This window comes from Danio aesculapii, chromosome 12, assembly GCF_903798145.1.
Source record: "Danio aesculapii chromosome 12, fDanAes4.1, whole genome shotgun sequence".
NCBI classification, from domain to species: Eukaryota; Metazoa; Chordata; class Actinopteri; order Cypriniformes; family Danionidae; genus Danio; species Danio aesculapii.
Genome location: NC_079446.1, coordinates 18,826,993 through 18,851,539, shown reverse-complemented (window position 1 = coordinate 18,851,539; position 24,547 = coordinate 18,826,993). Strand labels below are relative to the sequence as shown.

General features: G+C 37.6%; 1 protein-coding gene across 2 annotated transcripts in view; it reads right to left on the bottom strand.

Annotated features, from left to right (window-relative positions):
* The window catches only part of rnls (renalase, FAD-dependent amine oxidase), a 140,417-nt gene that overhangs the window by 10,991 nt on the left and 104,879 nt on the right, over positions 1-24,547 (bottom strand). For both annotated transcript variants that reach the window (XM_056469620.1, XM_056469621.1), the window contains exon 6: positions 15,628-15,803. In XM_056469620.1, the coding sequence (XP_056325595.1) occupies positions 15,673-15,803 (131 nt within the window). In that variant the 3' untranslated portion in view covers positions 15,628-15,672. The remainder of the gene's footprint in view (positions 1-15,627; positions 15,804-24,547) is intronic.

Genomic DNA, 24,547 nt, shown 5'->3' with positions numbered 1-24,547 from the left:
TGAAGTATTGGTATCAAATTGCAAACACTTCTTTCATAATATAACACTTTTTGATATAGCACGTAAACACTATTGTTCTAAATCTAACGCTCTATAGGCTATACCAGTGTTTCCCAACCCTGTTCCTGGAGGCACACCAACAGTACATATTTTGGATGTCTCCCTTTTCTGACCCATTAACTTCAGGTGTTGGAGTCTCTTCTGATGTTATGATAAGTTGATTCAGGTGTGTTTGATTAGGGAGAGGTTGAAAATGTGTACTGTTGGTGTGCCTTCAGGAACAGGGTTGGGAAACAGTGACAGTAATCTGCTAAGAGCGGGAACAGGTACACTGTAAACACCAATGAGAAACATGTAAAAACGGAAAATATTACAGTTTTTTTTCCAACTGCTTACACACATTTTCAAAAGAATGTCTGCTTTTTTCAAAACTCTACACACAATTCTCAAAACTATAAATTGTGAATGGGTGGAAAACCAGTTTTGTTTTGGAGCAGAACAGCCCAGTGTCCCATCACCTTTGGCCTATACTAGACAAAAACAGTGACTGGTTAGGGATCAGTTAAGAAATTAGTGTTTCCACATTTGAAGAGCGTGTGTCTGCAACCTTGTGAATAAGTGTAGCATTTTGATTGGTTGTGTTTGGAAAAGGAAAGCAAGTGGATTTCTGTTAGAGTTTTGGGTTTAAGGTAGAGAGTTGTGTGTAGAGTTTTGAAAAAAGTGTTTTATACTACTGAAAATTGAGTTCAAGGCTGAGAAATAGCTTCTGGTTTTGGAGATTTGAGGTGTAGTTTTGCATTTTAAGTGAGATGTTGAAAAAAAGATTTTGTGTGTAAGCAGTTGACAAACAACAAAACTGTAACAGAAGAAAGAAGCTCAAGTTTAAATAATCAAAGTGTGAATAAATTCAATTCAGTTTCATTCAATTCAAGTTTATTTGTATATCGCTTTTCACACTAATTATTATTTCAAGGCAGCTTCACAAATTGTGCACATTATTGCATTACAATCAAAGGATTTACAAATGATGTCAGAATTTATGGGTGAACTATCCCTTTATGTCTGAGAGCTGAATGTCTACACCTTGTGGCGCACCAATCTCAAATATGTACGACAACGTTTAACCCAGGCTCATTCTGATTACGTACCCCTATATACATTTCTGGAAAGAGCAAAATATGTTCCAGGAGCTACTTTTTTGCAGTTTTTGTTTTCGCGAATCCACCAGAGGCTGCTGTGTACGCTTTTTCAGATCTCAAATTTCTCTCGCGAGTTCCAATCGCACCTGCTATTCTCACATAAATCCACCAGAGGCCGCTGTCGACTTAATGACTGACCAATCGACTGTCCCCCCCCATCCTCCCCTTCCCTAAACTGAACCGTAGTGTTTTGAAAAGCAATCCAAAAAAAAAAGCCCCCTGATTTTTACCACGCTTTCAGATTTGACCACATTCTCACCGTGTTATTAACTTGTTTATTGTATTTTTTAGCTTCTGTTTTTGTCTTACCTACTTTCTGGAATCATTCTTCATCGGACTCAAACCCCGTCATCGCGATCAACTCCGCTCTATATGTCAAGTCTGCCGATGTACGTGTCAAGCTACCGGACAAATGGTAACAGTGGAAAAGTCGTTCACGTGCAGGTAAGCGGTCAGCTGGTAAACGAGAAAAGGAACGGGTATCATACCACCCCGTAGCATTCATTTTAAAGATGAAATCCAGTCATACGTAGCTCTGGATACATAATTTGTGATCTCAAGAAATGTGTATAAGGCTACGTTTTCAGAACGAGCCTATGTTGACAACGTTGTTCTCTTTACAATAAAATCAGTTTGTTAACAATAAAAAAAGGTAAACAGATCTAAAGCAAACAATGGCAAATTGTCTACACAGCTGTCTAAGCATTATATTGAAAACTCTAAACTATCCGTATATATATTTTTTCAAATTGTAACCGTGTAGCTGTTATATATTAATATTTACTGAGGCCCCCTGCTAACTAAATATCTGGGTTGAATGTCTTTATGAACCACCTCTGAGGCTCATTAAAATGATGTATGTATATTCTACAGTCAGCAATAAATGATACAGCTCCTCACTGTAAATCTGACCCATGTTTGCAGATACTGTAAAAAAGCCACTGAAAAAGCCACTGCTAGAATGCAGCTCTGTGCAATGTTTTAATGTCAAAATGCAGCATGTAAATGACTACTGAGCATAAACACATTCCCTGCATGGTCCATTACAAAGGCTTCGGCTGGCCCCAACCCTCCGCTAGATAAACATCGAGGTGCAGCACACTAGAGCCAAGGAAATAGTGTCCATTTCCTGGGGCTTTCACTAGGAATCTAACAGCCACAGCGCTATCATCATATCATCCCCCCCCCCACCTCCCCTCTTGTATCTTTAAATGGTAATCTGTGTGTAAATCAATTGATAAACGTTTGGCCTGAATCATGGCCAAGAACAAATTGTTTGGTTTATTTCAGAGGTACGCTGTTGTAAGTAGGGCCGAACTCCTTAACCTCCTTAAATCTGCTCCACTCAACGTTCTTCTGGTCTACATCCAAACACTGAAAATCCAGAATGTCGGAACGTTGGTGCATTAAACTGCAGAGCCCTATTATGTTTGTTTGTGTTTGTTTCATGGCAAAAAAAATGTTCAGTGCTCAGCGTATATGAGTACACCCCTCACAAATCTGTTTTAAATTAATTCTTTTAATAGGGTGCTTTACAATATAATATTTGTGCAAATAAATTAGATTAGTCATTACTGAAACCTAATCTGGCGCTACACAATAGTTACAATAACAGTCTAAAAACAGTATAAACAGTCTAAAAATCAGCACAAATGTTTACGTTAGGAAAAAAGTATTAAACAAAAACATCAACAGAAACAAAAAAAATGTATATACATTTTTGTTAAAATTTTGCAATTTGTAATTTTTTTGCAATATTTCACTTGAACATATTGGGCTCTCTTTTAGCGATCTAGGTGCAAAGTCTAAAGTGCATGGCACAAAAACATTAAGGGCATGTCTAAATCCATTTTTGCTATTTTAAGGATGGAAAAGTACGCTCTGCGGCCTGGCGCATGATTTAACAGGGTTGTGCTTAACGTTGAGCATAACGTACATTAAACCAATCAGAGTCTTACCTTTCATTCCGTTTAAGAGTCAGTTGCGTCACGCCATGAAGCATTTGCTATTTACATGACTTTGTAAGTCTAAAAACTGAATGGTTTACTAGAGAGAAAAAAGATAAACAAACCATCTGCAGCGTGAGGATAAAGAACAAGCCTCCTCCATTCGGCCTCTTTACTTTCTCTTTCTCTTTACTTTCACTCTTAACTTTACTCCTTTACTTTCGTGGATAAGGAAATGGTGTTGTACGCACTCCACTGAAGACATTCATTAGCTTAGATGTTTAATTTTGCTTGTTCAGCGCAAAGATTTGTTCCAAAACTATTTCTAAATTCAGTTCTAATTTCCAGCAAACAAATAAATGAACAATAAAAAAAAAATCTGGTCAAAAAACCGAGTTATATCCAAACACACATCCTATTTTTATGCCCCATATGGTAATGCATACGTCTCAAAAACCCGACAGGTGGACAAATCTAAACTTGTTTTTATTAAAACAAATATAAATATGCATATAATAAATAATACTGCTAATAATAATAACATTACACAATTGCAAACTGTCATGAATAAAGTGAAAAAAAAAAACCCGGACACGAAGAACGCATAGACACAGTGGTTTTTATATTTATGTAGAAAATAATAATTTTTGTAACATTTGAACCTTTGAATTTTTTTATTTGTAAAGATATTTGTGTATTGCAGTACATCCTGTGTGTATTAAGCAATGTGTACGCATTTGAACCCACATAGGTGCATAACTAATGCGCTCTGTTGCTGGACTTTAGACCAGCTTTCAGTTGGTCAATGGCACAGTATAACAACGTGCCAACAATGCACCTTAACACACCTCCTTTCAAGACCAGCATGCTCATGGGTCCACAAAGTGGCGCAAATGGATTTGCTTTCTAAACAACGTGGTGCAAAAAGTGAAAATTAGATTTATGCTGGTCTGAAAATAGCAATAAGTCACGATAGAGCCTATTATCTTTCTATTTTTAAAGATGTTTATTGATCTAACTATTTTTTTTTTCTAAATACAACCTATTAATAATAATTTAATAAAACAGTTTCATTCAAATGCACCCAAATATATGACCTATATTCACTAAAACTGTTAAAAATATACATTTTCAAAATGGGGACCACTGTATTGTGCAGTTAGATTATATGATATTTATACAATTAATATTTGCTAAAAACTCTAAAACTGTATTTGGTTTGACATTGTTAAAATCTCTTCAAAAGATTGAACTGAATAAAAAAATCTCTGAATTAAAGCAGACACAAGCAGAGCCTCCTTAAATGGGTTGTTCACTGAAATAGAGGTGTGGAAAGCCATGAAGGATGACAGAATTTTTATTGTTGAGTGAACTACCATTAAGTTAAGTGTGTCATGTAAGAGTTTTTCCCCTCAAGTTAAGGGTTTTGTGAAAGAAGTCAAAAAAGGCTCATTGAAAATATGTGCTACAGTCTACCTTTTTGTGAAAAATATATAAATAAATAAAATGAGACAAAACTGTACATCAGTTTGTAAGTAAAGTTAATGTTACAGGGAGGCATGGCGCCAACAAATGTTCATCCTTTTCAAACTAATTATTGTTACAGAGACATATTATTGACAAATAAAGGATTTTTTTTAGTGCACAACACCAAATAAATCCCACAAAACAAGTTAAAGGGATAGTTCACCCAATAAATTCTGTCAACATTTATTCATTCCTTGAGCTCTAAACCTGTTTGAGCATATGGAGAAGATATATTCAATAATGTTGGAAAGCTGTAACTACTGACATCCATAGTAAGAAAAATAAATACTATGGAGGTCAATAATTGCATGGTTACAGGAGCAGCATGTAGTGATGAGCCTGGAATGAAGAAGTTGTATAACTTAAAACATCCTTTGTCACATTTAAACAGTGTTAGGGAAAGTTACTTTTGAAAGTAATGCATTGTAATATTGAGTTACTCCCCCCAAAAAAGTAACTACTTGCATTACTTAGTTACTTTTTATGGTAAGTAATGCGTGACTTTTGCATTACTTTTGCATTGCTTTTTATTATCTGGCTGAGGCTTGATCCTTTTTAGAACTTGTTTTTTCTTTCTTTCTTTTTTAATAGAGGAGCTCTGCAATCAATAATGCACTGTATAACCTACACCTTCATTTACTTAAAAAAAAACAAAAAAAAACCACATAATAGAAATATACAGTTGAAGTCAAAATTATTAGCACCCCTTGGAATTCTGTTTTCTTTTTTAAATAATTCCAAAATGATGTTTAACAGATTCAGGAATTTTTCACAGTATGTCTGATTATATTTTTTCTCCTGGACAAAGTCTTATTTGTTTTATTTCGGCTAGAAGAAAAAAACTGTTTTTAATTTTTTAAACACCATTCAAGTCAACATTATTAGCCCCTTTAAGCTAATTTTTTTTTTAGGATAACGTTATCTAAGAACTTCCTGACACCAGAGCTGAACATGCCACATATACAGATTATTGAAAGTTTAAAGCAATGTGTTTGCTATTTTTGTATTATTTGTCTTAAGTAAAATTACTGTCCACTGAGACAATCCCCTTTTCCTTTTCTTTTGATGTGTTCAAAATAATGAACACATTCTCTCATTGACTGTGTTTCATTCTGTCTACTTTATTTCTAATTCATCAAGTTATTTTTTAAAATCTAAATAATTAAACTAAAAAGTAACTCATGTTACATTTTCAAAAAAGTAACTCAAATAGTATTACTTATTTTTTCAAAGAAATACATTACTCGTTACTTAGAAAAGTAATATTATTATGTAACTAGCGTTACTTGTAATGTGTTATCCTCAACACTGTATATAAAATCATTAAATTATAAAAATAATGCACTATTTGACAGTCTCCTTGTTACTGGTTATGCACTATAGGAACAGCAGTAATTTATGTATAATTACAAGCTAAAACCCTAAATCAAACTCTAATCTTGTTGTCTTAACTGCCCACTGCTCCGGGACTATGCTTAAAGTGTGTGTTTGTGCATATGTGTGCTCTCACTCCTCACTCAAAATGTGTGTGTGTGTGTGTGTGTGTGTGTGTGTGTGTGCACTTGGATGGATTAAAAGCAGATTCCAGGGCTCACTTTACTTTCAGATTGTTCTGGATATTAAGTGTATATCAAATCATAATTAAAAGGAAAAAAAAAATGTATTTTTATATATTTTTCATCTCTGGAGGCCAAGGCTGTGGATGCAATAAAGTTTTGTTACTCATTAGAGGGAAAGTTAACCCAAAAAATGACAATATGCTGTTAATTTACTCACCTTGAGGCCACCATACTGCTGGTGAGATTTTTATCTTCAGCAGAACAGAAGATTTATAAATGAAACCATGCTTCTTGGTAATTCGTAAAATCTACCAGCATTAGTCAAAACAAAACAGTGCAAAACAAAATTAATGTTTGTGGATCATGATGATATTGAGGCCTTATGAATTTAAATTATCAGTCCATGTAATAAACTTACCATTTTTTTACACGTTCCGCTTATGTATGCTTTTTTGACTCTAAAATGGAAGGTTGTACCATTTCCTTGCATTCTGGTGTATGAATCACTAATAAAGTAATGAGTAAATGTTAAAGGTGCAGTAAGTGATTGTCTTTAGAAACATTTTTTGTTGTGCTGGTTGAAAGTCTATTCACATCCCTCTAGTAATAATTCAAGTAAATTATCAAAATGTATTTATATGTATTTTTATATTCTGGGAAAGGCATAAGACAAAAAAATGTTCATCCAATCCAATTAATTCATCCAAGACTATTTTCAATTTCATATGGTACCTGTTACAGCACAGATAATGTAGATTTTTATTTAGTTTAACAACAAAACATAAGTAAATAGAGCTATTCCGCCTAGCCTGCTTTACTGAGGTGAAGTTACTGAGGTTAGAAGTTCCTTTTTGGACAATGTCAACCTGTGACGCGATCCCTATATTGTTTACCATGCTACTTTTAATATTCGGTCTGATGTAAGTATGGCTTAGTAATAAGTGTAATTCCTGCACACCGTCGGCCAACCACTAAGCATAAAGTAGTTGCTTTAGGACAAAGTGCATGAGAGAATGAGACCAGTGATCCTTGCCTGCACATTATGACAAGTTTTGCTTACAACACAACTGAAAACGTGCTAGATTAACACAGTTTTTCATTTGGAATTGTAGCATTATAAAGTACTATAAAGTTTTCTAACTGGCAAATGACATTATCTTGTGGGTCCCGGTCATCTTTAATGTGCGCGTTCGAGTTTCAGGAGGCGTGGGTTTGGAAGGCAGGGGAAGGACTGTGTTTCAAAGATATTATGCTAACTGGTTAGCATTTAGGCAGATCAATACTGCACCTGTAAAGTCAGTGGATCCTGATGATATATTGAGGCCTTATGAATTTAAATAATCAGTCTGTGTAATAAACTCAACACTTTTTACACATTCTGCTTATGTATGTTTTTTTTACACTGGAATGGAAGGTTGTACCATTTCCTTGCATTCTGTTGTATGAATCACAAGTAGAGTAAATGTTAAAGGTGCAGTAGGTCTTCAGAATCATTTTTTGTTGTGCTGGTTGAAAGTCTCTTTACATCCCTAAAGTAATGATTCAAGTAAATTTTATCAAAATGTATTTATATGTATTTTTATATTCTGGGTGAGGCATAAGACAAAAATTTTTTTCATCCAATCCAATTAATTTATCCAAGACTATTTTCAATTTCATAAAGGACCTTTTACACCATTAATAATGCAGATTTTTATTTAGTTTCACAACAAAACATAAGTAAATAGCGCTATTCCGCCTATAGCCTGCTTTACTGAGGTGAAGTTGCTTTTGTATTCACATTAGTTTATTTTTGAACAATGATAACCTGTGACGCTCTCCCTATATTGTTTACCGCGCTACTCTGAATAGTCAATCTGAAATAGCATGTATGGCTTAGTAATAAGTTTAATTCCTGCACACCGCCGACCAACCACTAAGCATACAGTAGTTGCTTTAGGACAAAGCACGTGAGAGAGTGAGACCAGCAATATTAGCATGCATGAAATATTGCATATTATGACAAATTTTGCTTGCTACACAACTGAAAACGTTTTAGATATAATATAGTTTTTTGTTCAGAATTGTAGTACTATAGAGTATGCTACTATAACGTTTTCTAATGGGCGAAAGACATGATCTAGTGCAGAGGTCTCAAACTGCCAGCCTGCAGGCCACTTGACATAACGTACGTAACTGACATCAAAAATATAATGAGATTAGGCCCAACAAAACATATATTTTTAAATCCCTATCATTGTTGTGCAGTCACATATACGTACAATTGTGGTTTTGACCCACCCACCTACTGGACATTTAAGGTATTGTACTATATATTCAGGTTACTTTCGGTTTCTCTCAGTGTGCTATGAGCACATGCAGATTATTTCTGGGGCTGATTTAAATGTTGAAATATATGTCTGTAAGTGCTCTATTTTTACTAAAGCTATATTTTTGTAAATATTCACGGGTCATTTGACTTTAATCAGTTTTATACCACCTGTATTGTGTTGTACAAACACATCTTCATGGCTTATACCGTTATGCTGATTGTGTATACTGCTTACGCTATCTGTTAAGCAACAATTAATTGGGACATAATAATAATTATTATTATGCCTATTATTAAATTGTAGTATTTTCATCGCAATTTAAACTACCCCTTGAATATGTACAACGAGACACAAAAAGGAGCTTTGATACTCTGGGGAAGAATGACCAGTGCATAAATAACATAAGTTTCCTCTTTTTTTCTTGTGTTTGAATGTTAAAATGGCCCTCCTATGAATTGTCAGTCACTGATTTCTGCATAACATGCAAATGAACTAGTGAACAACTGCTTTATTCAGTCACTTTCTAGAGCCAAATTATATTAATTCCAGGTTGAAGGACATGCCCTTTTATTCATGAACAAATGTTATGTGTCACAAAAGAAAATACCACACAGAGAAGATTACGTTTTTTTTTCAATTGCTAACACACAATTTTTCAAACTAGTCTGGTTTTATCAAAATACTTAACACAATTCACAAAACCACACACCCAAACTGCAAAATACCTCATATATCCTGCAAAACGAAGCACTACAACCGAAACTACACATTATCAAAATCAAACTTTTGCATGAAATGGCACACACTTCATTCATATTACCAGATTTTTGCCTAACCAACTACACACTGTTGGGCATAATGAAAAGCACCCTCAACTTTAGAAGGCTTTGCCATAATACTGAAATAAGTATCAGATTGTTCACATGCACATAAATATACGTGCTGTTGCAACATTTTTTATTCATATTTATTTTATTAATATTTATTAATATTTATTATATATATATATATATATATATATCATTCATTCATTTTCTTTTCGGCTTAGTCCCTTTTATTAATCCAGGGTCGCCACAGCGGAATGAACCACCAACTTATCCAGCACGTTTTTACGCAGCGGATGCCCTTCCAGCCGCAACCCATCTCTGGGAAACATCCACACACACTCATTCACACTCATACACTACGGACAATTTAGCCTACCCAATTAACCTGTAGCGCATGTCTTTGGACTGTGGGGGAAACCGGAGCACCTGGAGGAAACCCACGTGAACGCAGGGAGAACATGCAAACTCCACACAGAAATGCCAACTGACCCAGCCGAGGCTCAAACCAGCGACCTTCTTGCTGGGAGGTGACATTGCGCCACCGTGTCGCCCCATTACAAATATGTACAATACAGCACATACATAATAAAGGTAACACTTGGAGTTACATTGTGTTGTTTAAGTGTTCCCTTTATTTATATATCTACTGTGCCACTGCGTCGCCCCTATTTATATATATATTTATATTTATATTATATTTATATATATAGGGCTTGGACAATGCTACTTGTACAGTTCATGAATGGCTGATGTTATAAACTAAGTAAACAGGTGTCACGTAACTGATACACTATGACGTGATATACAAAATGTGTACTACATGAAATTTTGGTTACATACTTGTTCTCCAGTCTAAAGGGCCGGATAACAGAGGCGACAGTAAAACGACTCAAGTTTGGCTGCACTCTCTGTCCAGCCTCATGCATTGTCAGCGCATGGTTGATGACATAATCTACTAAGGTTGCTCTGATTTTATTTGAAAGTGTTTGTCTTCTTTGGCCATGAAGTCCTCTACCTGCTCTACCCTTACCTCTCACTCTTCCTCCCACTCTTAATCTCAACCACCCTCTTCCTCTTCCTCTCTCTGCGATGTCTTCCATTGTTGTTGTAAAAAAAAAGGTTCTCACCTGTGGTCTTTTCATGGTGCTTACGTACTAATTGAAGTGTTAACAATTAACCATTGAGGTGTTTGGCCATGTGGCACATGTAATTGTCCAACTAGCTCATGTGGTGTCATTTTGAATGGTAGTGTTTTGAAATGGCAAACATGTGACTTTATGTCAGATTATTGTGTCTTACACAGAGAAATTTAATGCAAAATGTGTGTAAAGCAGAAAATGTGTTTAGACTTTTGGAGACTTTTTGCTCTGTGTGTCAGTTTAAATATTTGTGCTGTGCATATCATTTTAGTGTGTTAGCAACTGGAAAAAAAAACTGTAAATAAGAGTTATATGCAATATTATGTAGTGTACTGACAGTTTATCTTCAAAATAAAACATCTTATGCCTTTTGCAGCTATGTTAACAATTTAAAAATTAAATACATTTTTATTTTCATTTTTATTTACTTATTATTATTTATGTGCTATCTTTAACAATACTTGTGATTACAAATGCTTTATCATTCATTCATTTTTTTTTCCGGCTTAGTCCCTTAGACACCAAGGAAAAATGAACCGCCAACTTATCCAGCATATGTTTTATGCAGCGGATGCCCTTCCAGCTGCAACTCAACACCAGGAATCACCCATACACACTATTACATTCACACACATACACTACTGCCAATTTAGCTTATTCAGTTCACCTATAGCGCATGTCTTTTAACTGTGGGGGAAACCGGAGCTTTAGAAGGAAACCCACGCCAACACAGGGAGAACATGCAAACTTCACACAAAAATGCCAACTGACCCAGCCAGGACTCGAATCAGCGACCTTCTTGCTGTGAGGCAATCATGCTACCCACGAATGGCTTATTATTTACCAAATAAAGTTTTAGTTTTTGTTTTTTACAGTAAGCACTAGCAGGTCAGGTCAAGAGGCACTGATTATTACATACATTATTTATCTTATATTTAAACAGTCGGCCTAAATCAACACAAAACATTGATAGCCTAAGACCCAACACATTTATTGGTATTTATTCTAATAAATACACCCAGACCACAGCAGATGTTTTTAATGACTGAGGCGGTGTGTGCATTATACGCCATGCCTTTTAATTATAAACTGAAGTGATGTATTATTAAGCTCGAGTGATAAAAAGGAATCTGTGTGTTCTGCACACAAACAGTGTAGTGCCTGTTGCAAAACGCTGTCTACATTTATAGTAGATTGAAAGTCATGACTCATGAAGAGCCTTTCCAGCCATTAGAGTCAATGACTTTGACATGTGGTGAGTTTGAGTGTGTGCTGCTGATTTGTGCTCAGCAAACTGTGATGTGGCCAGTGATTAGAAGACCGACTCCATGCCCTCAGTGTGTATAACCAGGAACTGGCATGTGCACAGGTGTATGTGTGTGTGTGTGTGTGTGTGTGTGTGTGTGTCTATGTGTGTAAGTAAGCTATGTGTGCAGTCTAAACGGGCCTTGGCCCACTCTCTGGCACTCAGCAAGCTCAACGCTCCCACACAGATGTTCTATGTCCTCTGACCTCAAACTGAGGCCCAGCGCTGCGTGTCACAGAGGAGCTGAGAGTGTGGGGGCTTCCAAAGATGTCTGTGTGTGTGTGTGTGTGTGTATGTGAGAGAGAATGCAACTGTGCGAGAAAGGGCGCAGTCCCACACAGTGTGTGAATGCATAAAGTACTACTGTAAGTCTGTGTGTGTGTGTGTGTGAGCCAAGTGAGTGGGGGGAGAGTATGGATTTCTATGTGTGTGAATCTATCAAGTCTCTTCTGAAAAAGTTACATTGGTGTTTTTTTTTTCTCATCTGTATTTTGTCTATTTTCCAGTAAACTATATAATACATATGTCAAATATATTCGTTTTCCAGTACTACTGTATTATACTGTGATGTGAAAAAGTGTTTGCATGTTACTGATTTTGTTTTTAAGCTTGTCCCACTTTAATGTTTTAGATCATCAAACTAATTTAAATATTACATAAGTATGTACATCATGCAGTTTAAGTTTTTTATCACTAAGGAAAAAGAAGGGGTTTGTTGCCCCCTGTCCCTGTTAAAACATAACTCAAGTTCAATTTCTCTAGGCACACCCAGGCCTGATTACAACCAGACCTTTTCACAATCAAGAAATCCCTTAAATAGAACCTGCCTGACAAAGTGAAGTAGACCAAAAGATCCTCAAAAGCTAGACATGATGCTGAGATCCAAAGAAATTCAAAATCAAATAAGAAAGAAAATAATTGATACCTACCAGTCTGAAACATTAAAGTGTGACAAACATGCAAAAATGTAGTTTTTTGTAGAAGCATTTTCTAACACATTAACCATTTTAAAAATCAACCCAGGCTCATTCTGAAAACATACCTCAACAGACATTTCTGGAGAAGGAGTAATACGTCCCGGCAGCTTGTTTTTCTGCAGTTTTTGTTTTCGCAAATCCACGAGAGCCGCTGTGTATGCTTTTTGAGATCTCAAATTTGTCTCGCGAGTTCTATTCGCGCCTGCTGTTCTCGTGTAAACACCCCAGAGGCTGCTGTTGACTAACTTTTTGACTGCGTGAACGATCGACTGACCCACCCTCCCCCTTCCCTAAACCCAACCAATTTTATTGATTGACCCGCCCACCCACTTTCCTAAACCTAACCAACAAATTTTAAAAGCAATCCAGAAAAAGAAAAGCCCTCGTCTGATTTTTATCACATTTTCAGATTTAACCACATTCTCACCCTGTTATTTACTTATTTTTTGTCTTACCTGCTTTCTGGAACTGTTCTACATCGGACTCGAACCCCGTCGTTGTGGTCAACTCCTCTTTACGTCTCAAGTCAGCCGACGTACCTGGCGTGCTAATTGGACAAACCGGTTGCAGCCTGAATGCCGTCCATACGAAGGTAAACGGTCAGCTGATAAGCGCGAAAAGCAATGGCGTCATACCACCCAAGCTCTGGCTACATAATTTGCGGTCTCCAGAAACATCTGTAAGGCTACGTTTTCAGAATGAGCCTATGTTGCTAAAAATTGCTAGCACAAAATTAAGCTATTGGTCAGTGGTATAGAAAATATTGTATTAACACCTGAAAGCAAGTTGTAATGTCTCATACAGTTTTGTTTTTCCACTAAAAACTTATTGAAAAAAATGTTTTATGAAGACAGCACCTGACTTCATTAAAATGTATGTCTTTCACTGTATAGCAAGAAGACTTTAATTAATAGCACTTATTTGAATGAGCCAAACACTTCTACTTCACTTGTATCTATACATCTGAATATCAACATTTGAGATTTTTAGTCAGTCAAACAGTTACTGAAGTTACTTTGGAAATCAATATCTATGACACTGGATTGTGTTTAATATGTGTCTATTTGCTAATAAAAGATTTGTAGACACAATGAAGTATTTTTGTTTTTATTAACCCAAATCAGAAAAAAAGTTGGGACAGTATGGAAAACACAAATACAAAAGAAAGTATTGATTTCTATATTTACTTGGACTTGTATTTTATTGCAGACAATATGAACACAAAATATTTCATGTTTTGTCTGGTCAACTTCATTTCATTTGTAAATATACATCCTTTCCTGTCATTCAGACCAGCAACCCATTATAAATAAAGTTGGGACAGGAGCAATTTAGGGCTAGTAATCAGGTAAATTGGTGAAATAATGATGTGATTTGAAACGGGTAATGTCAACAGCTGATTGAAATTATGATTGGGTAAAAAAGCAGCATCCAAGAAAGGTCTAGTCCTTTAGGAGCAAAGATGGGCAGAGGATCAACAGTTTGCCAACAAATATGTGACAAAGTTATTGAAATATTTTAAAACAATGTTCCTCAAAAAGAAATTTTACCTTCAACAGTGCATAGCATAATTAAAATATTCAGGGAATCTGGAGGAATTTCAGTATGTAAAGGACAAGGGCGAAAGTCTAAGCTGAAATACTATGATCTCTGATCCCTCAGGCAGCACTGCATCAAGAATCGTCCTTCATCTATAAGGGATATCACCACAATGGCTCAGGTCTACTTTGGCAAACCTGTGTTTAGTACTATAATATGTAGTTACATCCACAAATGCCAGTTAAAACTGTACTGTGCCAAAAGGAAGCCCTATGTTAACAGTGTCCAGAAGTACCATTGACTTCTCTGGGCTCTGAGGCATTTGGAATTGACCATCAAGCAGTGGAAATGTGTACTGTGATCAGATGAGATGAATCAGTATTTCAGGCATTTTTTTGAAAGAAATAGACGCCGTGTGCTCCGGACCAAAGAAGAAAGGGTCATCCAGACTGTTACCAGCAACATGTCCAAAAGCCAGAATCTGTTAGGGTATGGGGTTGTCATGGTACCTTGGCAAAGGTAAACTGCACTTCTGTGATGGCACCACTAAAGCTAAAAAAGCACAAAGAGATTTTGGAGCAAATATGCTGCCTTCAAGAAGATATCTCTTCTACAGACGCCCCTGCATATTTCAACAAGACAATGCAAAACCACATTCAGAACACATTACAAAGTTGTGGCAATGGAGGAAGAGAATACAGGGATTTGACTGGCCTGTCTGCAGTCCCGACTTTTTTTGCAGGTAGAATGGGACAAAATTATGCCTGAAACATTTTATCAATTGGGGTCTTCAACCTCTACACATCTTTTAGGTATTGTGAAAAGGAATGGCAACATTACAAAGAAGTGAATAACTTACTGTTCCAGCTTTTTTTGAAATGTGGTGAAAGAACCAAAACAGGAATACATGTTTAAAATGGGGGGGGGGGGTGTAAATCACTTGGAACACATTAAATAATGTTTGTTGGATTGTCTGCAATTGAAAATACAAGTTAAAGTAAATTTAGAAATTTAGAAATCAAGTTGCTATTTAACATTTTCATTACATTTCCATGTACAAGTAACATTTTCTTACAATTCACATCTTTGTTTATCAATCTATCCTGAAGTGTAATTGAAAAGTGAAAGAAATCATTAAATATGCATTCAAGGGGTTGCTATTATGACATGTATTCAATTAAAATATGGGGAATTCAATATGCATATGCTCATACTGTATATGACACAGAATACATTTAGGTAAGGAAAGGAAGAAATGTGTGTGAAGTGAGTTCACTTTCTGACAAGCAGACTAACCTGTGAATATCTCCACTTCTGACACTTCACACTGTCAGGTTTAGGTCATTCTGGCATCAGCTTTTCCAGCTCTTCCAGAATGATGGGCTGCACAGCATCCTTCTCCTTTTCCAAGTGCTGGATGCCAAAGGGCACACTGGTGTGGACCACCACAGAAGGTCCGGAGTCTTTTGATTCTGCCAAAGATACAGTCTATGAGGCTCACATATGGCTGCTAAAGTCATTCACAAACATATCCAATTCACAGATACCACATTATGTGCTACATTGAGAGATGGTCTAAGAAATGTTATGCAAGGAAACTTTAAATGGAGGAAGAAATTAGGGTTGGATAAACAGTATAAAGGAAAATATTTTTGAAGAAAGCTGGAATCATGTAAGTATTGACTATCATAGTTTAAGTTCTACCAACTATGGAAGTCAATGGTTACAGGTTGTCAGCTTTCTTCAAAATATCTTTTTTAGAGTTTAAAAGAAATTTGTAAGAAATTAGAATCCATTCAGTACAAGTATATAGTATATAAGTATATAGTGAGTACATTTTCATTTTTGGTTGAACTATCCCTAAAAGTTTTCACATGTACACCTTCCTTGTTCTGTGGAACATTTTGTCATACAATCAAAGACAATAATGAACTAAACAACATTGGCTTCCATAAACAAACACACTTTATAAAACATTGCTTACACTAGTGTAGGGACAAATTCTCACTATTAACTAATTGCTTATTAGGAGGCCATATAGGCTGTAAAATATTGGTGTTTATTAGTGTAAAGCACATATTGTATTCTGCATGATTAAATGCTACACCCATAATACTGCTCTGCAACATAAAAAAAAAAACATTTTGTATTGGGGGATTTCGTTCAGAAAGCCAACCGTGTGAAAGATTATGTAAACGGGCCAATGAAATGCCAAATGGATTGACAGCGTCAGCTTGCGCACACCTGATGCTTTCAATTTATGCAATCAATTTAGCATAAAAGCACAGCGTAAGCAAGAAGATGTCCTTTTCACTTTACAGACTTCTACAACCTTCTGAGAGAGTCGATGAGGGTTCCTCCCGCTGATATCCAGCGATTTCGAGCGAACGAGAGCGGTCTCCCGGTCCAGAGTGTGTACACGCGGCGGCGGACGGTCGAGCTGGTCCTCCAGAGCGGTGTGTATAAAGTTGGAAATTTCCTAAAAGAGCAACACAGTCGTGCAGCACGTCCTTTTCAGGATGGCGGTGGTTCTGGATGTGGTGGTTTCCTGTCCCTGGATGATGGGCACGAGCACTGCGTTGCATGTCTGGGGGTCCAACATGTTAATGCGGTGCTCGCGGGCAGTTCATGTCATCATTGCGATGCCATGTCTGTTGCGCAGTTAAGATCGCGGCTAGCCCTTGCAAAAGGGCGAACCACCCCAGCTGTCCCCTGGACTGCAGCGGGCACTCGGGCAGGTCTGAGGGTTCCAGTGGGAGATTATCCACCGCCTCCGGGCTCGCGGACCTCCCGCTCCTCCAAGTGCTCCATCCAAGCGGTCGGTCTAACCAGATGGTCTGCCTCCCTCGGAGCTAGAGCTTACAAGGCTGCAGGCCAGGCTGCTTCCGCCTTGCACGCTAAGGCCACCTACCAGCGCTACCAAGCACAGGCGCTGGCCCAGCTGCACAAGGGTGGGTTCGACCCAAGCTTGCTTCATGAGCTCCGCACCGCAACCGACTATGCTCTTCAGACCACTAAGTCCACTACGTTGCGTTGGGGAGGCCGATGTCCACATTAGTGGTCCAGGAGCGCCACCTCTGGCTAAACCTGGCTGATATGCGCGAAGTCGACAAAGTCCGCTTTCTTGACTCCCCCATATCCCAGGCTGGCCTGTTCGGCGACACCGTCGTTGAATTGACCCAGGAATTCAAGGCGGTGAGAGAGCAGTCTGATGCGATGGGTAATGTCATCTATCGGTGGGACCGTAAGCCCACTCCACCTGCCAAGCCATCCACATCTGCTGCTCCTCGCCGAGGGCGCCCGCCTACGAGTGCTCCGGTGAAGCGGGCGCATCGAGCACCTTGGAAGCAGCCAGCCCCCCCTGCCCAGGGTGCCGTTAAGGAATGTGAAGCTTCCCTGAGACAGGTCATCCGGAGAAGAGGGAATTTGCTCTTCCACCGCTGGACGGCCGGGCCCCATTTCCAACGGCACTTTTCAGTGCCACGAAAACATCATCGAAAGAGCACTTTTCCACTTACCAGGATGTGACAGCCCAAACTCTGCCAGTCTGGCACGCTATGCCTTCCAGCTCGCAGGTTCTGTGCATTTCGCCAGTGGCTCACAGGCGATGGGAGGACGGTCTCCTTTCTCCCACCCCTCAAGCCCCCCCTCCGGAGCTTGGGTGTGAGGGGAGAGTGAATCTCACACCTCCAGCTCTTCTGCGGGACCCTCGCACTTGCCGGATCAGCACACCCACTCCACACTGCCCCACTGTTGGTACGTCAGCGATTGTAGCGATGAGTCTATTAGCGAGAGCTCTGCCTGCCTGATTAGCGCGGGCCAGCCCTTCGCGGTGCCTCATGCGCACATACAGACTCGGCTATGCGATTCAATTCGCTGATTTTAGCCCACTCTCGGGAGCAGTTGATTATGCACAGAGACAAGGTGCTCCGGCACCTCCACCTGTTGCGGCTTCAGGTCAACCGAAAAAAGAGCAAACTCGCCCTTGTGCAGAGGATCTCTTTTCTCGGGCTAGAGCTGGAATCTGTCACCATGACAGGGTGCCTCTCCGGAGAGAGCGCTCAGCTAATGCTGAACTGTCTGAGAGAGTTCGACAGCAAAATATTGGTCCCACTGAAATAATTTCAGAGGCTCCTGGGGCATATGGCATCCGCAGCTGCTGTCACGCCGCTCGGATTACTCCATATGAGACCACTTCAGCACTGGCTTCGCGATCGAGTCCCCAGAACGCATGGCACGCGGGCACACACCGAGTCACTGATACTGTGTTGCCGCGCCATCAGCCCTTGGAACGACCCCTCGTTCCTACGGGCCGGAGTGCCTCTAGGACAGGCGTCCAGTCATGTTGTTGTTTCAACAGATGCTTCCAGCACTGGATGGGGGGCTGTGTGTTGCGGGCATGCATCTGCAGGCCTGTGGAAAGGAACCCAGTTGCATTGGCATATCAATCGCCTAGAGCTGTTGGCAGTGTTCCTCGCTCTCCACCATTTTTTTCCGGTGCAGGAGCAGCAGCACGTGCTGGTTAAGATGGACAGCACGGCGGTGGTGGCCTATATTAACCGCATGGGGGGTATTCGCTCTCGCCGCATATCTCAACTCGCCCGCCGTCTGCTCCTCTGGAGTCATACACGGCTGAAATCACTGTGCGCCATTCACATTCCAGGCAAGCTCAACCGTGCAGCCAATGTGCTCTCACGGCAGCCTTTACGTTCCGAAGAATGGAGACTCCACCCCGAGTCTGTTCAGCTGATATGGGCCCAGATCGATCTGTTAGCGGACTCATCGGAGGCGAAGGTAAGGTGCAGTCATTATGACGTTTTCCAGACATTTCCCCATTCATGGATTAAATCCACTTATAGCATTGAGGTTCTCCATCCGAAGGGCAACGCTCCGGTTACTAAAGTAACCCTTGTTCCCCGAGGAAGGGAATGGAAATGCTATATTGCATCGCCATAATGATTGTTCCTTAGCTGTAGGTATCAGTCTCTTCAGCTTAAAAAGGTTGTTTCTTTTAGCTGTTGCTGTGCTTTTATGCTAAATTCAGATGATTGGCTTTCTGAACGAAGTCCCCATACGTGGATCAAATCCACTTATAGCATTTCCGTTCCCCGAGGGCTACTTTAGTAACCAGAGCATTTTGCAATATTATGCATATTTTGAATTTTTTTTGTGAAAAAAAGAGTCATAGATAATGGTTTATTTCTAAGAAATTAAATTTAAAATAAAGTTTAAAACATTTGACCTTCTCAAGTAATAATACAGATTAAAAAAGACAAACAAGTAAATGATGAAAAAAAAATATATTTCTACAACAGTTCTGTCTGGTTCTTGAATCTAATTGGCTGATAGCCATGCAATATTCTACAAATATCAGCACTCGTACAGCCTCTTAACCCTTCACCCTTGAGTATTACTCTGCCAACATACAGTGACGAGCACAGCAGGACACTCTACAGTTTGACAAATACTGCTGCTATTGGACAGAATTATAATGGAAAAAAGTAGTTCCTCATACCAAAGGATTTTTAGACCTCAGTATTTGATTCTCTTTTTATATACATGATTATGCTATTGAACTGTTGTATAAACATGATATCGCACTCATAGTAGTGCGATATGGCTGGACACTAAGCCTCCCACCAGTGCCGATATACTGGTGTACTGATATACGAGTACTGCTACTTGTGTGATATTCCTATAATTCACTAAATAAAGTTGGTTATATTAGCTAGCTATTTATATATATATATATATATATATATATATATATATATATATATATATATATATATATATATAATTTTTTTTTGTTTTTAAATATTTACCAAATGATGTTTGACAGAGCAAGGAAACTTTCACAGTATGGTAATATTTTTCTTCTGGAGAAAGTCTTATTTGTTTTATTTCGGCTAGAATAAAAGCAGCTTTTAATTTTTTTAAAAACATTTTAAGGTCAAAATTATTAGCTCCTTTAAGGTACATATTTTTTGATAATCTACAGAACAAAACTTGCTTAATTACCTTAACCTGCCTACTTAACCTAATTAACCTAGTTAAGCCTTTAAATGTCACTTTAAGCTGTATAGAAGTGTCTTAAAAATATCTAGTCAAATATTATTTACTGTCATCATGACAAAGATAAAATAAATCAGTTATTAGAAATTAGGTTTTATGCTTAGAAATATATATATATATATATATATATATATATATATATATATATATATATATATATATATATATATATATATATATATATATACACACACAAATATAGCTAATATGACCAACTTTATTTAGTGAATCATAAGAGGTTAGCGTGAGTAGTGTTAAGTAACTGTCTCCAGCCTTCTGTTCTCCAGACGATGGTTTTTGAGTGATATCATCTATGGGCACACCAAACTCCATGATCTAATACATTACAGGCCAAGCTCATCGGCAGAGATGTAACCCGTAACTGAGACCAGGCCTGATATATTAGCCTTGCACAGTGCAGTCATTTCTCTAATCATACCGTTTTAAAACACGTATTTAATATGATTGGAGGAAATCGTGCTTTATTGGGCCTCATAAACATGAGGCTGTGTTTGAGCAGCTGGAGTGATTTGGCCCGATGACTCCAAGTAGGATGAAGATGCTGAAAGCCATGGTTGATCAACGCTTGAGGAATGAGGGCTAGGTCTGAAAGAGGCCTCAGAGACTGGCTAAAGCTTAACTTTAAAGCCTCTGGCAGATTCACAGGCTAACACATTGCCTTTATGATCACCTGTGAGGAAGAGCTTTCTATTCAGGAAGACCTTTTTTCTGTTTGGTAAAGTTTTATAGACCTGCAGAGAATGAGGGACCATTTAAATTATGACTGTTGGCATACAATGTTGGCATAAAGGTGGAAAAAGTCAGGCAAATCACATTCGCATGCTATTCTCATGCCTGGTCCTTAAATAAAATTGGACAAATAAATAAATCAAGTATCCTGAAAATATGTTGGTGGATAAAACGCCACGAGGAATAATAAATTCTAATTATTTAATGACTAACAGCAACAACTACAGGAATAGTCAATGGATTTGCTATTTTTGAATTGAAGAAAAAGGCCATTTGTAGTGTTTCAGAAGATTTCTACTGTAACAACACTGTAAAAAATGATATGAGTTTTAGTCAGGTGAAAAAGTCAAATCATGTCCTTTCAACATGCAGTGCCTCAGTACTCAACAGTATGAGTTGTAACAACCTCAACTTGAAGGGAAATGGAAAACTTAAAATAACATGTTCATATAACAACAAAACATAAGTTCATCAGAATTTGTCGTTTTGTAGCATGTGGTGCTGATCATTCCAAGAGCCAGGAAAAGTCTACGGATGGACTTTGTTGACTACAAATAATGAGTAAGAACCCTGATTTGTTCTATTTATTGCCACATTTTCCAAACTTAGATAACTTTAATATGCAGGACCCACACGCTGCCAGGCAAATTTTGCCCTCTATTCACCAAGCTTTAAATATTGCAAGTTAATGTTGGTAAATAACAGTGTACACACTGTTAAAAATGATTCTGCAACTTAGTTTTTTCAACATGAAGTTTTTATTATCACATTAGCAATGATTTGTAGGTAAATAAGATTTGGTGTACATGTTGTGTTAATGTGTTTCAGGATTAGTGTTTTAGATTTTGTAATGTAAAGAAAGAAATGTAAAGGTTTTTTATTGTTTGGCATTTTTAAGATTCTGAAGAAGAGCTGAGCATATGGATGACTCCTGGAAATCAGAAACAGTTAATGAACATTGGAGCAGATATCTGTAGTGCAAGAGTTTATAAGAAAAATACTTTATAAGAAAAATATTAAATGTCTTTACTCCCAATTTAGTAAAATGTATTTTAATATCTGTTCTGTTTCTAATTGGAAAAATCTGCTAGACTAAGTTCAGTGGACTTGAAAATGTAATAATGTATTTAAACTAAACTTGGCAAGTTCTGCTAACTTGATAATGTAAGTTAACCTATTAAAACTAAACTTTGCAAGTCCAGTTAACTTGAAATAAGTAGTTGGGTCAATTATTTAACTCTGTCAACTAAACATTTTAAGTTGAGAATTAAGTCAATACAACTTAACTGAGTCAATGCAGCAAGATGACTTAACTAAGTTGAGTGAACAAATCTTTTTTTTTTTACAGTGAACTTGAGTAAAATTGACTTGCATGATGTTCAAAAATGAATGAGCATCAATATGATAAAAATATAAACATAGCAATCAATATAATTAACCACATATGTAATAAATCAGCATGTTTTAGTAAAAAGCAAAAAATCTAAATAAAAATAAATAAATAAATTTGAGTAAAAAACAGTAACAGTAACACTATGAAATGTTACAATTTAAAGAGTTCACAAAAACATGGCAAAGAGGAATTTTCAGCAATCTTTACTTTAGTCTTCGGTCACGTGATTCTTCACAAATCGTTTTAATATATCTGATTTGCTGCTCTATGAACATTTCTGTGTTCCAACTGTGAAACAAGTTGTCCTGCTTAATATTCTAAAGGAAACTAAAAGATAGAATGTTGATGTATGTGCACACCTGAGGATAAACGTTTTATACGATGCGAAAATATGTGCATAAACTATAATAGAAAAACATTAACTGAAAAAATTCCAGCATGCGTGTCAAAAAAGTCAAATGAGTGTGTTTTTTTAAAGAGGTGGTCTACTATGATATCATATTTTAAACTTTAGTTGATGTGTAATGTAGCTCTGTGAACATAAACAACATCTCTGAATGTAATATGCTCAAAGTTCAATGCAAAGGGAGACATTGGCTTTTCCAGAGTTAGCTTAGCAAAGCCTACAGCGAACGAAGTTTGGGAACTACAAAAAAAATACTTCCATACATACGTTAGTGAGATTACAAATGCTTCAGGTTACGTGCATTCACCATGCGAATACCAGTGCAGCGAAGGGGTGTGGACAGAGGCGCTGTAATGATATAGCAGAGAAAGCTAAAATGCCGTCCAAACGCTGCTGTTTCCACAGAGCTTCTTCTGTTTCTGTATTTGGGCTTCCAAAGGATATGATACAAAGAGAGAAGTGCTTACAGCTTAATTTTATTTATGTTTCAGAGAGTTATGAATAAATTTATAGCTCTAGCATTTGACAAAGGACAGCTTCCAGAATCTCTCCCAGTTCCTCAAAGGAGCAGCTCCAACCGTAATAGAGTAAGCTGTGGATTGTGAGCCATAACCTGTAAGTAATTTTATTTGTTAAAATTGATCGATTACATGAATAGTTTATAGCGTTATAGGGTATATTGTAGCAAAGCCATAAACAAGAATGTAAACAATGGGAAATGCTGTTTGGCACCGTTAACAATTCAGCTACAAATTTTTATTTATCTGTCAAAACCCTGTAAACAGCCACAATCTTCATCAGTGCTGCTGTGTCCCTTTATGCGGCTGCTTTCTCTGCGTTCTACATCTCAAATAATGAGCTCGCAAAACATAAGTGAACTCTTCATATTACTTATATGTGCTTATTCCGAGTATATGTGAAAGACACTTGTCAGATTTTATTTTAGAGAGCAGGCATGAGGTTTAGATATGTCCTCTGTGTCATTTTCTGTGTGATTCAGGCTCACACTGACATGGCTACACAGATTGACAGTATTTACACAGCCGAGGCACAGCACACTATTAGAGGCATGACGCTTTTCCTGGTGACGTGGGGCCAATCCGAGAATCACAGCACATTATGTTAGCTGATCAATAAGAGCCTCTTTAGGGTGGGCCTTTCAGAGGAACTAGGAAATATGTTTTCATGTTAACTGAGAAGCTGTATATAATCAAAGTAAGGTATGTGAAAAAATAATGTGATTTTTTACAAATGAAGCGTAAGCACACATTGCTTTGCATCTTATAAACACAACCAAGCCTTAAAAATACAGTGTAGACCACCCCTTTAAAAGATCATGTGATAACAAAAAGGGGTATGATGGGACAGCATGTATGGACAAATCAGAAGACAAACCACAGTGTAAAACATCTGGAATGTTATTTGTTTATTCTAAAATGCCTTAGCCAAAGTCTGCCATCAAAACGGTTCTGTATTATTACCTTTACTGGCTGCGCTCACAAAGAGTGGTCTTGTGTTTCGTTTTCATCTTTTGAGGCTCAAGTAATTTATTAAATAAGAAAAAAAGCCCCACATTGGCTACACCTACCACA